The sequence below is a fragment of the Phaenicophaeus curvirostris genome, chromosome 4, assembly GCF_032191515.1.
Source record: "Phaenicophaeus curvirostris isolate KB17595 chromosome 4, BPBGC_Pcur_1.0, whole genome shotgun sequence".
NCBI classification, from domain to species: domain Eukaryota; kingdom Metazoa; phylum Chordata; class Aves; order Cuculiformes; family Cuculidae; genus Phaenicophaeus; species Phaenicophaeus curvirostris.
This window is the reverse complement of record NC_091395.1, coordinates 36,495,725-36,510,995: the sequence shown is the minus strand read 5'-3', so window position 1 is coordinate 36,510,995 and position 15,271 is coordinate 36,495,725. Positions and strand designations below refer to the sequence as shown.

At 42.1% G+C, this 15,271-nt stretch overlaps 1 protein-coding gene across 5 annotated transcripts; it reads right to left on the bottom strand.

Moving 5' to 3' along the window:
- Positions 1-941: 941 nt before the first annotated feature.
- CBR4 (carbonyl reductase 4) lies at positions 942-7,933 on the bottom strand. Of its 5 annotated transcripts, none has more exons than XM_069855792.1 (6): positions 7,832-7,933; positions 4,695-4,844; positions 4,039-4,159; positions 3,435-3,574; positions 2,717-2,851; positions 942-1,505 (listed from the first exon to the last, which is right to left on the bottom strand). In XM_069855792.1, the coding sequence occupies exons 2-6, from the start codon at positions 4,834-4,836 to the stop codon at positions 1,327-1,329; spliced, it is 717 nt and encodes a 238-aa protein (XP_069711893.1). In that variant the 5' UTR covers positions 4,837-4,844; positions 7,832-7,933; the 3' UTR covers positions 942-1,326. The 5 variants fall into 5 exon arrangements, with proteins under 5 accessions (XP_069711893.1, XP_069711895.1, XP_069711891.1 ...); XM_069855794.1 differs by having other exon boundaries at positions 7,876-7,929; XM_069855790.1 differs by lacking the exon at positions 7,832-7,933 and adding an exon at positions 6,318-6,367.
- Between the last annotated feature and the right edge of the window lie 7,338 nt (positions 7,934-15,271).

Genomic DNA, 15,271 nt, shown 5'->3' with positions numbered 1-15,271 from the left:
TACCTGTGAGAAGCTTGAACATGCACTGTCTTCTGGCATAAAGACAAAATTTCTCAGCTGCACGAATGAAGAAAATTTCAGACTTTAAAGATTCAAAGTTATCATCGGTGAAATCTCTTCATTCTGTACTTCGGTTTGTGCCAAGGCTGGAAGTAATTTCAAAAGCTGAATCAACATCTGGATCATGATGCAATGAACACTGGACCTAAGAAATGAAGGTCCTAAGCCACATTCATACTTTTCTTCAAAGATGACAAAAACATCAATTACCAAAAATTACTTGATCTCAGTAGAAAAGCCTGAGGACAAATTTTTTTGTAATTTTTTAGCAAGAGAGGAACACAGGATTGTTTACAGAGCTGAATAATTACTCTGCTTCAAAGGCTGCTCTGAATAAAATAAATGGCTATCTTATCGTTTATACATACATATCAAAGAGCATCAACATAATATAGTTGAACTGAGCGTTCAAGACACAGAGCAATATACCTTGACTTCATATGGAAGTGACGTGTTTTCTAAACATCTACTGAGTCAGTGAAAAGGTTTTCCTGTAGCAATGTTCACAACTGCACTGTTTACCATTGTATGTACAGCTCAGACTCAGAATATTATAGAATTAGCAACTCCAGTGACCAATCAACACTTCTTCAACATACACATGCAAGTGCTACTGGATTAAAGGAGTTAATTCAAGAATGGAACTGAGCAGGTTTTGTCTTTCCAAAAACACACTGCATACAATTAAACCTCCTAAAGGCAATTCAGGTGTGCTGAAGATCTAGAAGCTCCTAACTTTGTAGGGTTAGACACAAACAAACCAAACTCAAAGGAAACTTCTTGCCACTTTGTACTAACTGATAAGAATAAAGAAATTATGTAGTTCACAGTCTTCACCCTACATCAAAAACTTGTTGCAATCATACCTGCCAACAAATGAATATGGCTCCACACTTTATTAATCTTTGTGTAACAAGATCATTTGAATAAAATCTCCACTCTATCCCAAACTGGAAAACATCACTTTATAAAAATACAGTGCTTTAAAAATGTATCAGCATGTTATTTAAAACTATCACCATCACAAAGCCAGGTCTTTTTCAAACTGTTACATACACAGACTTCATTATACCAAATGGACTCTTTCGGGTGTCTAAACATAACACACTGGACTTTGCCATTGCTGAATTTCTCCTCTGACTAGGTAATACCAAGCCATTTGCATACATCAATCTTCAATTAATTTCCACCACCTCCCCTTTAATTAGCATATATTTATATATTACTGTTGGGACATTTAAGCAAGTACTTTATGCAAAGTAGTATTTAAGTCAGAAGCTGTAAGCCTCCATCTACAACTAGAGTACTCCCTGTAACATAGGGGGACTCTAGAAGAAAAAAAACAGCTTGTGCAACTTCATGAGGCTCTCCAAATCGTCCAAGGAGAATTGCTTTCTTCAACTCATCTTCTTCCAAATGAGCAGTCATCTCTGTGTGAATAAAGCCTGAGAGAGGAGAGAAATGTGAAGGGTTACCTCACCTTCAACTAAACTTCTCCAGCAGATTCTCCCTGGAATTCTCTAAATTGAAATCTACTTCCAGAGTTCAGCACCAGATACCATTCTTCAAAGTCTCAGAAGTCAGTCTGCATCATTTTACAGCTGAAACCAATTTTTTACCTGACCAATAAAATGTCTTCCAGCTTTGGAAGCACTGGTGTAATCCATTAAGAAAAAAAAGGGTAACTAAGCTTGGGTCCCAAAACCATATTTTGTATCTCTTTTCTGAAGACAAAATACAGTTATCTCACCAAAGCATTCTCAATAAAAATAAGATTATGAGATCTCTGAGAAGAAATCTCTACAGCTTGCAAATGCTTCCTTTATATTTTAGAACTTACAGCAGCACCTGCATAATTTCTACTACAGCACTCATTTGAAGAGAATTTCTTGACAGTTTTGAAGGGCATTTCTTTACATTTTTCAGTTATCTGATACTCAAGTTTTCCCACTGCTGCATTTCTTGTCACACTGCAGCTTCATAAAAACCTGCTTTCTAGCTGCCACCAAGAAGGGAAAGTACCGCCTAATTCACAAGTTGAACTGGTTCATGTAGAGGTCTGAAAGGCATTAGAGCTAGCACAGAGCGAGCAGCAGAATACACAGCTACAGAGGGGAAAAGTCAGAAAAGACAGAAGGATTTTTCCTTAAGGATTGTTGTTTGCTTGAACTAGATTGTCTTGTGAAATCACAGCCTTATCTTACAGAACTTACTTTCCAGACTCCCTCCTTATACTACAGGGCTAGACAGGGATGCTTCCATGCCAGCTTCTCATGGTCTTTCATGTTTCTCTAACAACAAATAAGCATTCTCTAGCAGGAGGCAAGGGTAGCTGTCTGTACATAATTAGTTCTAATCCTTTCATCTGCAAGGACAGCAGGGTTTGAAGGAGGAACAAAGAAAAGAAGATATTTGTTATGTGATAATGGATAGAGGAACAGGTAGACACAATCTTCCCAATTTCTCAGTATTCTCCTAAAGACACTGAAGGTTTTATAAGAGAATGTATTATACTTTAAACTGAAAAAAATAAATTGAAAAGTTCACTTAAAAAATTTGTAGGAGATTATTTGTCTTAAGTTACTTTCAGAGTATAGCAAATATCCAGCAGTCTTGATATCAGTATTGCAACAGTAGGAGCTTTCCAAAAACTAACCTGGAGCAACCACATTGACTCGAATTTGCTTTTTGGCTACTTCTTTAGCAAGAGAGCGTGAAAATCCAACTAAGCCTGCTTTGGTAGCGCTGTATACACTTTGACCAGAGTTGCCTTTAAGTCCTACAACGCTTCCTAAAATAAACAAACATCAAAGAGAAGAAAAGATTAAGTGGCTAATTTGAAACCTTGTACTGGCATTATCATTTTAGTTTTATATTTGGAATGGAAGATGAAATTACAAGAAAAGGAATTAAAAGTGTATTACAAAATGTACTTCATAGCCTACTGCTGAGATAAGTAAATCCCTCCAGTTATCTGTGATTTTTGTGGAATTCATATTTTTGTAACCAATAAGCAGCAGCAGAGTAAAATGAAGAGCTTTCTAAAAATATATCCTTGCACAAAAAAACCCACAACCGCACCTATTTGATTCTTAGCTTATAACCAGCAGCTGCTGAAAGAACTAATAAAGAATGGTAAAACTTTTTGTAAATGAAATATAAACTCTGACGTATTTATTACTGAAACAAGATGTTTTTACATTTAGAAATTGCTGAAATTACACAATAGAACAAGCATTTGCAAAGACATGCTAAGTACAGAATGTCTAAATACAAAGAAAATAGTCAATTGTAACAAGTAACAACATTACACCTACTAAACCTTTCTGGAAAACCAGTATATAGACTTCCACTGTATCAGACAAGCAACATACCTATATTGACAATAGCACCTCCTTGTTGTTGCTGAATCATACTTTTTACAGCAGCTTTGCATGTCAACATTGTTCCCAAAAGGTTGATGTGAATCTGGGTTATCATATCTTCGGTTTTGGTTCTCAGTAATAAACCATCCCTGACAAACAGAAGAAAACCCAAAAGAACTCAGGGAACAATCCATTTACTCATAATAGAAAATGACTGACGAATGGAACATTAATGAGGATTTACATGGTTCTATACATTCTAACATTCAAAATGATGACATTCCAAGGACCACACACAGCAAGAAAAAAAGTTAGCTGTGCCTTTGGCAACAGTCTCCTTTGCAGAGAGGTTATCAAGCGCTCTTTTGGACCATTGCAGGGGGAAGAAGTGGAAGAAAGAAGAGCAGAGAGAGAACTAACAAACTTAGCATGCAAAAACTACAGTAAAAGCTCTATCATCTATTAGAACTTTACTGTCATCAGGAACAAAATATTAGTACTGTTTTCAGATGAACTCATTAACAACGTTCTCACTAAATTCAAAAGCCATTAGCACTTTACAGTAAGATGCTGTCATCTAGAGTTACATACTATCTTGGAATGAGTAACTAACCTGTTGATCCCAGCTGCATTAACCAAGTAATTAATAGGACCTAAATTCCTCTGCATCTCCTCAAAAGTATTTTGGACTTCTTGTTCACTGGATACATCACAGCTTAGTGCCAAATGTCCTGCTATATAGAAATAAAGGCAAATCATAATAACAGTAAAAGATGGCAAACCTTCAGACTATACCGACTAAATTGCAAAAACAGATGTTGAACTGGTTATAACTTAGGGAACCCATTTAATCTCCAGATAATTAAGTAAGGACAATTTTCAAGTATCATACTGATTAGTTATGGGACAATTTCTTGGTTTATATTTTTGGCCTTTTAAACTGGAAGCTTAGCATCAGCAGACCAGTCTCAGTTCTGGCTTGGAGAGGAGCCAAGGATGACTCAATTCATACCCCCTCCCTGTTGTGACCCTGAACAATTCCTTTCATCTTACAATTCACATCTTTCAACAGAATACGTAACATACTTAACTTCGCCAACAAATACTGTGAAAGAAAATTTGCACTGATATAGCTTTTCTTTCAAATTTCTCAGCCTTTATTTCCATTTTCCTTGAGTTAAACAATTACATTTATTTAATCACTTACTACTTTTACAAGTTACCTAAACATTGGGCAGTGAAGAAGTAATTGCAAAGCAGCACACATACCACCAAGATTACGTGCAGTGGCTTGGGCTACTTCCAGATTTCTAGCAATAATCGCCAGGCGGCAGCCTTTCTGTGCCAGTAATTCCGCAACAGCTTTTCCAATTCCTCGGGATCCTCCGAAAATGGCACAAACCTTGCCCATCTTCAAAACTAATTCACAAATTGCAAATAAATCCATGAACTTCACGTCAAAGCAAAAGAATAACCACTGTTCTTGTCAACATCGCAGCCCTTACTTGTTTGTAGTATCAAATTATAAAATTAGTAATCTGTTAATTTTTTAGTCACCAGTAAGTAAATACTTGAACTAAATGAGACACCACTTCTAAAAATGCAAATTAATTCTTCAAGAAAAAAATTATGCATGTAATCTAGCATTTCAATACTATTGTTATGATAGCTCCTATTCAGTTGATGAAATGCGATATATACACCTATAGGCTATAATGTATTATTCAGCTATTTATTCAAAGCAAATGTAGCAGCTGCAATTATATTGTTACTGCAAGCACCTATCTTGTCCTAAAGTCACTGAGACCCAAAGTCTCACTCCATCCTAAACATATGGTGTTGGTCATGCACCTTGCAAATATCACTGAGCGTTATTTGATAATGTTGTATTTATGTTTAAATGACACTACACAATCCTACATTTTAACACTAGCCCTGGAGCTTTTTGTTTCTGCATTTGAATAAAAAGGAAAAAAGAACACTTGTTGAAATATGAAATTATTCTGAAGCTTAGATATTTTGGGAAGAGCCTAAGAAGAAAATACTTCTTGTAGAATGTTTTTTTATTCTTCAACCTATAGAAAGCAGTCAGCTGTTCTGGGATTTCCTGAGGAGCCAGAAGCAGAATCCAAGTAATACAAATGAAGCTCTTTTCCGTACATTTGAATAAATACTTTTTGAACCCAATTATACTTTGCCTCCATAATATCCTGAGGCAATGAGTCCCTTATTTGTGGAAAAGTGCTTCCTTTTGTTCATAGTTTGCTTTCAGATTAGATAATACTATGCATTTCTCCTTATATTTTCTCCTTACTGTTTTTAACTTCAGAGGCTCTTCTGTATTTTACTTTTCCCCTATATCCTCTTTCAGGTCTATTTAGTTACTCTTATACTTATGGAAGCCATTCTGTACCTCACTAAAGACCATCCAAGCTCATAATCCTGCCACCCTCCTCTCTGCCTTACTTAGGTCTACTATGCCCTTTTTGATGTGTGATAACACGAAGCGCACAAGCTGCTAAGCATACAAGGAGACCGTGAGCTCATACATTGGCATAATGCTTTCAGACTTCTGTGACAGGGCCCAAAAGAGCAGACAGTTTCCTTTTCTGTAACAAAGTAAGCAAAAGTGCTTGAAATCAACCCGCCTCCACTGGGAAGTAGAAATCAGCTTCCTAAAAGCAGGAAAAGGATTAAATACCTGCACCTCAGGTGGCAGCCCTTTCGATAGAACATGTACAAGATGTCCTGCATGAAAACAATTCCTTAGTGATAAAAAAAGGCACCACTGCCTCAGCAGAAAGACTAATCTTTTGGGTAGTCTTCATTAGGTAGCTAGACTGCAAGAGATTTAATCAAGAGTTCTTGCACCCCAGTAGCTACAACTCTTACTGGTTTTGCAGGCTGAAGGAACATCCCACACACCCATATTTTGATGAGAGCTTTTTACGCTGGAAACGAAGTCTCAGGCTACCTTCTCCATCGTGACTGATCTCTTCATTTACCAAACTACCATACTGATTCTTGGGAGTACTTGCCTACTTTTTCCATCAGTGTTGTACTGATTTCCTCCTTCCTATTTTGTTCTTAACAGTGCTGAGCATACCTACTCTCTTATTTTCCAATGAAAGCATGGAATAATATAGATTAGGAGGGATCAGGAAGTCATCTTGTCCAACTCCTTTACCCCTACCTAATGTCACGTGAACAATTTTATAGCAGTTTATAAATGCTGTCAGATCTGTATGTATTGTCCAAATAATTCAGAATGTGCTTAGCAACACAGGATACAAACAGGTGCCCACAGGGAAACATGTTCTTTAAAACATTCTATTCTACCCTTCCTGGCCTCTTTGAAAAGGGAAAAAAATCTTGGATCACCAAGATTTTGGATGGATCTACCATTCTTAGGAAGAATGGATCAAGTCCCTTGTGTGCTAACCAGGCACTTACAGGGGGAGCACAAGGCCTGAGGTAGCAACATACAACTGGTATTTTCACACAGAATCACTGAATGACCTGTCTTGGAAGGGACTCACAAGGATTATCAAGTCCAACTCCTAGGACAACCCAAAAATTCAAACCATATGTCTGAGGTTGTCATCCAAATGCTTCTGGAATACTGTCAGGCTTGGTGCCATGACTGATTCCCTGGGGAGCCTGTTCCAATGCTCCACCACCATCTGGGTGCAGAACCTTTTCCTAATGTCCAACCTAAACCTCCCCTGGCACATCTTCCTGCCATTCACAGAAACACAGAACAGTTTGGGTTGGAAGAGACCTCAAAGATCATCTAGTTCCAACCCCTGGGTAAGGACACCTTCCACGAGGATCAGGCTGCCCAAAGTCCATCCAACCTGGCCTCCCTGGGCAACCCGTGCCAGTGTCTCACCACCCTCATGATGAAAAAATTCTTCCTTATATGAAGCTTAAATCTGCCCCTCTCCGGTTTATACCTGTACCCCCTCGTCCTATCACCACAAGCCTTTACCAACAGTCCCTCTCCAGCTTTCCTGTAGTCCCTGCAGGTACTGGGAGGCCGCTATGAGGTCTCCTCGGAGCCTTCCCCAGGCTGAACAAGCCCAACTCTCTCAGCCCGACTCCCTCGGGTCCTATCACTGGTCACCAGCAAGAAAAGATTAGCTCCTGCTCCTCCTCCTCCCCTGGCGAGGGAGCACTGAGCTGCTACGAGGTCCCTCCTCGGTGCCCCCTTCTCCAGCCTTCCCCTCTGACCCCCCCCACCAGCTCTGCGGCCTCCTCTGTGGCTCAGCCCCGAACAGCCACACGGGCCCTTCGGAGCCGTGACCTGCGACAGGAAGAACCTCGCAACAGGGAGCACCGGCCCCGTTCAGCCGGGCCCCACGCCCCGCCAGGACACCTCCTTATCCCCCCCGCCCCAGTCGAACCTCCTTCTTCCTCCCCGCCTTCCCCGCGCTCCCAGCGGCCTCACCCGCCCCGTGGCGGCGGGAGGGAAGGGGGCAGGCGAGGCCCCGCGTCCGGCCTGAGGGGGCGGGAGCGCGCGCGCGGGCGGTGAAGGGGCGGGGCGGGGTGGGCGGGAGCGCGCGGTCGCGCGCTCCCGCCCACCCCGCCCCGCCCCTTCACCGCCCGCGCGCGCGCTCCCGCCCCTTCCGTCACGTGGCGCGCCGGCACGCGCGCTCGGTGATCCGGTGGGTCTCTTCCAACCTGGTTATTCTATGATTCTATGATTTTGGTTTATACTGAAGGAGAGTTAGGTTTTCATCCAAGCCGTTGCGTTTTTTGACAGTTCACACAGAATGACCTGAGTTGGAAGAGACCCAACAAGGATCATCAAGCCCGACTCCTGTCCCTGCGCCAGAATTCACACCTTGTGTCTGAGGGTGTTCATAGAATCATAGAATCACCAGGTTGGAAAAGACCCACCGGATCATCGAGTCCAACCATTCCTATCAAACACTAAACCATGTCCCTCAGCACCTCATCCACCCGTCCCTTAAACACCTCCAGGGAAGGTGACTCAGCCGCCTCCCTGGGCAGCCTCTGCCAGTGCCCAATGAACCTTTCCGTGAAACATTTTTTCCTAATGTCCAGCCTGAACCTCCCCTGACGGAGCTTGAGGCCATTCCCTCTTGTCCTGTCCCCTGTCACTTGGGAGAAGAGGCCAGCACCCTCCTTTCCACAACCTCCTTTCAGGTAGTTGTAGAGAGCAATGAGGTCTCCCCTCAGCCTCCTCTTCTCCAGGCTAAACAACCCCAGCTCTCTCAGCTGCTCCTCCTAAGGCCTGTTCTCCATCCCCTTCACCAGCTTTGTTGCTCTTCTCTGGACTCGCTCCAGAGCCTCAACATCCTTCTTGTGGTGAGGGGCCCAGAACTGAACACAGTATTCGAGGAGCGGTCTCACCAGTGCCCAGTACAGAGGGAGAATAACCTCCCTGGACCTGCTGTGTTGTCCAAACGCTTCTTGGTATTGTCAGGTTTGGTGCCGTTGCTGCTTGATGCCAAACTCAATAATCAATGCCAATTTGATTATTAAGCAGGTATTGCTTTAGTACATTATACGACATCAGACACACAGGGAATCATTTCACCTAATGTGTGTCACCATTGAGGCTCGTTACAGGACTTTTATACTGGTTAAACATACACATTCATACAGATTCTGAGAAGCACTGGTATTTGGGAAATATTGGTTAAACATACATAGAACTCATTATCACATCACCCACTCTCGAATGTACATCACAGTTCCTTTATGTCTTCATAATCCTCTGATTATCTTATCTCCTTCTTCATTGTGTCCTCTTGGTGAGCTTGGGTCTGTCCTTTGTTCCTGCTGGGGAACTGTTCTTGTTTCAACTAGTAAACAAGCTAAACTCCTGTTACCATCACATTCTTTCTTACCGCAAGCTGGCCAAGATTTGTTTCATATTATTCTTATAATTCTTAATGATTAATTTCTTCCTTTATGCTTCCCTGGGGAACCTATTCCAGCACTCCACCGCCCTCCTAGTGAGGACCTTTTCCTAATATCCAACCTAAACCTCCCCTGGCACATCTTCCTGCCATTCCATCTGACACCATGTTTGGGGTTTTTTTTATGGCATTTTCTTTTAAACAGTGTTTTTCCAGACACTATCATTTCTCAAAGACAGTGTCTTGTGTTCAGTATGATCTGTGCTGAACAGATGTGTCTTCTATAATCACCTCTGTTTGCAGTGTTTCCCTCTCTAAAATGCAAGTCAGAGAGAGAACTGGCTCCAAAGCTCCAGTTAATAGAGATATGGCTGTTGTGAAGTTCACAAAAACACTGAAATTAGTCCTTGGAAAGTAACAGAATATGCATGAGATTTCTGGGAAAATGCATACATCTGCATGTAAGTGGGAAACATTCTGTTATCGGTGCTTGTCTCATTACGCATGATGGAAATCATTCCCTCATGCATCCAGCACTGAAATTAAAGGATGCTCTTGGAGAGTTTGGTCTTGGATGAGTCGGATGCTCTTGGAGATTTTATTTGCTGGCATTTTTGGTATCACCCCAACATGATGACAGTTCAGCTCTGAACCAAACACAGGTGTCAAGACATGGGAGAATGAAAGAAACCACCTGCTTACGGAAGCCATTCATCCTGGTAACAGCAAGAAGGGGAGCTGGGAGCTGCTGGTGCGTAGGCTGCGCCCTCTGAGCCAGCGTTGCAGCCTGGGCAAGGCAAAGCTGCCGTGGCGCTGTGGTCAGTCCTTGCGAGAAGGAGCCTGGCCGTGGCAGGGCCACCACCACAGCACCCACCAGCAGAATGGTTTTCAGCCCTGTGTGCTCCTCTCTCCTCCTCAGAGCTCACATATGAGTCCAACCTTCTGCCTTCCTTTCTACACTTTCAGGTTTTAAACTACTTTTTATATCTTCAGTATCGCCACAAGATCCATCTGAGCCTCTTGTACCATGCATCCCACCTAGCCCCAGTACTCATGGCCAGAGTTTATATGGGGCATGAAGTAGCTGCCCTCACCCTGAGCTGCAGGTCTCTGTCCTGTCTTTGTTTCCCCCTCCATGTACAAGAAGGTGTTTCATACGCAGATTTGTACAAGCAGATGAACAAAGATTTTGTCTCTTTCATTTTCACATTTCCTTTCCCCCAAATCCCTAGGCATCACTATACCAGTAGAATTAAATTGGAAACACTTAACTTTTAGATAAGCACAAAATACAGGAACACCTGTGGGAGTTCCTGTTTAGTAACCAAAATAAACTTCATGATATACAATTCAACTAATATAAAAACCTGCTTTTTTAACAGTAATGTTTTAACAGTAATGCTGTTAACGTTTATGTTTGATGATACACTGGAGTGGTTCCTGCGGAGTCTAAAGTCACAAATATTGAGTAAATTTTTTCACCAGAGAAGTAAGAATAAAACCAATCACAATTATGTACACAAGTACACTTTGATATTTTTTTTTTTGAGAAAAAATATTATTAAAAGGTACTACATGTAACAAGTGTAAAAATCACATGGGAGTTTCTATGAGGTCAGTGGGAGTTTACGTTTGTACAGTTCTTGCTTTTGACTTGAAGGCTGTTATTCAGGATTTCAGATTATAAATGTTCCCAGCTGTAGAGTTTAATAGCATTACCTGTATTCATGTAGGATTCTTTTTCCATGGATCATTCTTTACATAGAGAAAGAAAAACAGATTTAGGCATTCTTAAACAGATGAACATCTGTTATACAAAAGCTGTTATGCAAAATTAGTTTCTTGTAGCAAATATATTGCTAGCTGGTCCTGTCTTCAAAAAAGTAAATGAGAACTTATGATGCAATGACATTTCTGAATATGCTGCATTCTGAAAAGCCAGAGCTCCCAGTGATAAATAAGAAAAGGCAAAAAGAGCTGAGACTGTGACTCTGAATAGTCTCTCACCAGGACTTTTGGTTTCTAGAATAACTAAGGATCAGGAATCACAGGGGAATATTATGTTTTTTAATTCAAGCAATACATATAAGCAAATTATGAATTGAATACTTCGTGATTGTCCTTACTGATATGGCATGTTTTATGAAGATGGGCTTAGTACAAAGAAAATAACTGTGAGCACCATATGGTACAAGGACAAAAGCAGGCAGCTTTTATGTGAAGATCATATTAGTAATTATGACTTCAACCTACTCGTGACCTGTCTCCTCATGCAGAGAGCTGACCTATTCCTGTAAGAAAGTTAAAGAATCATAGAATCACTAGGTTGGAAAAGACCCACAGGATCATTGAGTCTAACCATTCCTATCAATCACTAAACCGTGCCCTTCAGCACCTCATCCACCCAAAGCTGACCTTTGCTATACACTCTGCTAGCACTTTGCTGGTACAGAGTAAGCACAAGTAAGCACTGTATTTTCTTAAAACTGTGTTATAGTAGGCAAAGTAAAATATCCTTTTTGAAGGTTCAGACAAGATTCCGTTCAATTCTTGTTCATTAACTGAGTGTTTAAAACAAAATGTATGTTCATTCACTGGCCTGAGTGACATTAGCCTTTTTCACCTGGATGCCTGGTTAAACCGTGAGAACAGAGTCTAAGCAGATTACTTCTGAGCCAGTTTATTCACACTAATTTCCCATTAGAGCAAGACAAGCTACTAGAGTCCAAGAGAGAAATCAGTGTTGTACTGAGTACCTACCTTTCCCAGGGAGAGCAGCTGATAAATGAACGTGATCTGAAAGACCTGCTCCAGCCATCATCTCCAAATCTGTAATGGCTAGCTCAGTACTGTTGGTTATTATGTCTGGCTTAACTATTAACGCGGAATTACAAGCTAATAATGTGTAGCTCTCCATGTGGCCATATATACTTGTACACGCATTTGGAACCTGTTCTCAATATACAAAATGACGCAGCTGTCTTTCCTGAAGCCTAATGCATTCAGGCATTAAAAATACTCTTCCTAAGAGAGCTTTTTATTCTTTTCTTAAAATGCTTCAATCATTCTCCCACATAACTGAGATACTGCTTTCAAGTAAGCATTTCTCTGTTAACAGGGGGAAACCACAATATCCTCAAACAGGAAAAGATATTTAATGAATCTAAAAGCATAACATGCAAATCAAAGCATAACATCAAAAAACAGGGGCCATTAGCCATTTCTGTAACTTAAGTCTCCTGTATTAGCTATTTCAAATTCCTCTTGGTTTTGGGTTTGCGGCTAGATTTACAAAGGTACTTGAGTGCTAAACACTAGTGCCCAAATCTGCGGTCTCTTAAATTTCTGCCAGGAGACAAATGTGAGAGATTCACCCTGCTCAAAGGTCCAGCAGTATTTTCATACTGTTCCCTATACTGCTTGCAAAGACATACCTACCATATTATATGGGTTTTGTGTAAGGCCTGAGACAAAGCAGCTGGAGAACTGACTGCAAGTATGGGTCTCTCCCATTTTAAACAAGAGCCTGCTGGTTGGAGCACTCAGCAAAAATAAAAAAAAATCTGTTTTCAAATCTTCTCTCTTAATGGAAACATGAGCATCGTCAGTTTCTCACAATTGAACAAGACTGTCATAACCACAGACTGAAGCAGTTTCAGCTTATAGGAACAACAAGAAAAAATTGAAGTGAGCCACAAAGATGATTACTGTCCAGAGATGTAAAAGCTTGGGGATTAAGCACCTATTGAAATCAACAGTTCAATCAAGAAACTATTTTTCTTTTCAGCTGGCATATTAAAAATGACCTCTCTAGGTTAAGCATCTGATGATGAGGGCATGTATCTGGGATATGGTAGTTATGGACTTAAACTCTTCGCTGGCTTGGTTCTGTTCTAAGACGTTTCCTTCTTTCTAGGCCAGATCATAGAATCATGGAATCACCAGGTTGGAAAAGACCTCTTGGATCATCAAGTCCAACCATTCCTATCAATCACTAAACCATTCCCCTCAGCACCACATCCACCTGTCCCTTAAACACCTCCAGGGAAGGTGAATCAACCACCTCCCTGGGCAGCCTCTATCAGTGTCCAATGAACCTTTCCGTAAAAATTTTTTTTCTGATGGCCAGCTTAAACCTCCCCTGGCGGAGCTTGAGGCCATTCCCTCTCATCCTGTCCCCTGTCACCTGGGAGAAGAGGCCAGCTCTCTCCTCTCCACAACCTCCTTTCAGGTAGTTGTAGAGAGCAATGAGGTCTCCCCTCAGCCTCCTCTTCTCCAGGCTAAACAACCCCAGCTCTCTCAGCCACTCCTCGTAAGACTTGTTCTCCAGCTCCTTCACCACCTTTGTTGCTCTTCTCTGGACTCACTCCAGAGCCTCAACATCCTTCTTATGGTGAGGGGCCCAGAACTGAACACAGGATTCGAGGAGCGGTCTCACCAGTGCCGAGTACAGAGGGAGAATAACCTCCCTGGTCCTGCTGGTCACACCGTTTCTGATACAAGCCAAGATGCCATTGGCCTTCTTGGCCACCTGGGCACACTGCTGGCTCATGTTCAGCCGGCTGTCAACCAACACCCCCAGGTCCCTCTCCTCCAGGCAGCTCTCCAGCCAGATTTCTCCTAGTCTGTAGCACTGCATAGGGTTGTTGTGCCCCAAGTGCAGGACCCGGCATTTGGCCTTGTTAAACCTCATGCCATTGGACTCTGCCCAGCGGTCCAGCCTGTTCAGATCCCTTTGCAGAGCCTCCCTACCCTCCAGCAGATCAACACTTCCACCCAGCTTAGTGTCGTCCGCAAACTTGCTAAGGGTGCACTCGATGCCTTCATCCAGGTCGTTGATAAAGACATTGAACAGGGCTGGACCCAGCACTGAGCCCAGGGGACACCACTTGTCACTGGCCTCCAGCTGGAGTTAACTCCGTTTACCACCACTCTCTGGGCCCAGTCATTCAACCAGTTTTCCACCCAGGAGAGTGTGCGCCTGTCCAGGCCAGAGGCTGACAGTTTCTCAAGCAGAACGCTGTGAGAAACAGTGTCAAAGGCTTTGCTGAAGTCCAAGAAGACCACATCCACAGCCTTTGCCTCGTCCAGTAGGCGAGTCACTTTGTCATAGAAGGCGATCAGGTTAGTTTGGCAAGACCTGCCTTTTGTGAACCCATGTTGACTGGGCCTGATCACCCGGTTCTCTTGCATGTGCTTCATGATAGCACTCAAGATCACCTGCTCCATGACTTTCCCTGGCACTGAGGTCAGACTGACAGGCCTGTAGTCTCCTGGATCCTCTCTCCAACCCTTCTTCTAAATAAGTATAACATCAGCCAGCCTCTGGTCCAGTGGAGCTTCTCCCATCAGCCAGGACTGCTCAAAGGTGACAGGAAAGGGTTTGGCAAGCATGTCTGCCAGCTCCCTCAGTACCTTCAGGTATTGATGATATCCAGGTGGCAGGTCACACAGTCTATAGATTGCTACACATTTCTTGCTGTACAAAAGGGGATAGCTGGACTAGGTGCCTTGTCTAGCTGAGCTCTCTCTGGGCCATTACAGGAACACCATTCTCAGGGCTCATTAATTTTCTACTTTGCCTTAGCAGCTCAGCACTGAGGTTGCTGACTCTGTTCCTTTTAAGCCTAAGTCACCCCTTTCTTCAGATGTACTCTTGTGATTTGCATTGGGGAAAATCAAGTCTAGTTAATAATTTTATATATGTACACATTAATAGATAATAGATAATAGATAATAGATAATAGATAATAGATAATAGATAATACCAATGAGTTATTATATATTGCAATTCCCAAATCTCTTTGAATGGCCTCAGCCTTCTAGGCAAGCGATACAAAGCCTGAGATGAAGTGCTGAGGAAGAAAACAACCACCTAGCTGTATGACAGAAAACCATTCCCCTCTCTTCCTAGGATTTTGCAACTTGGCAAATTCTTCCCAACCACAGCAGTTC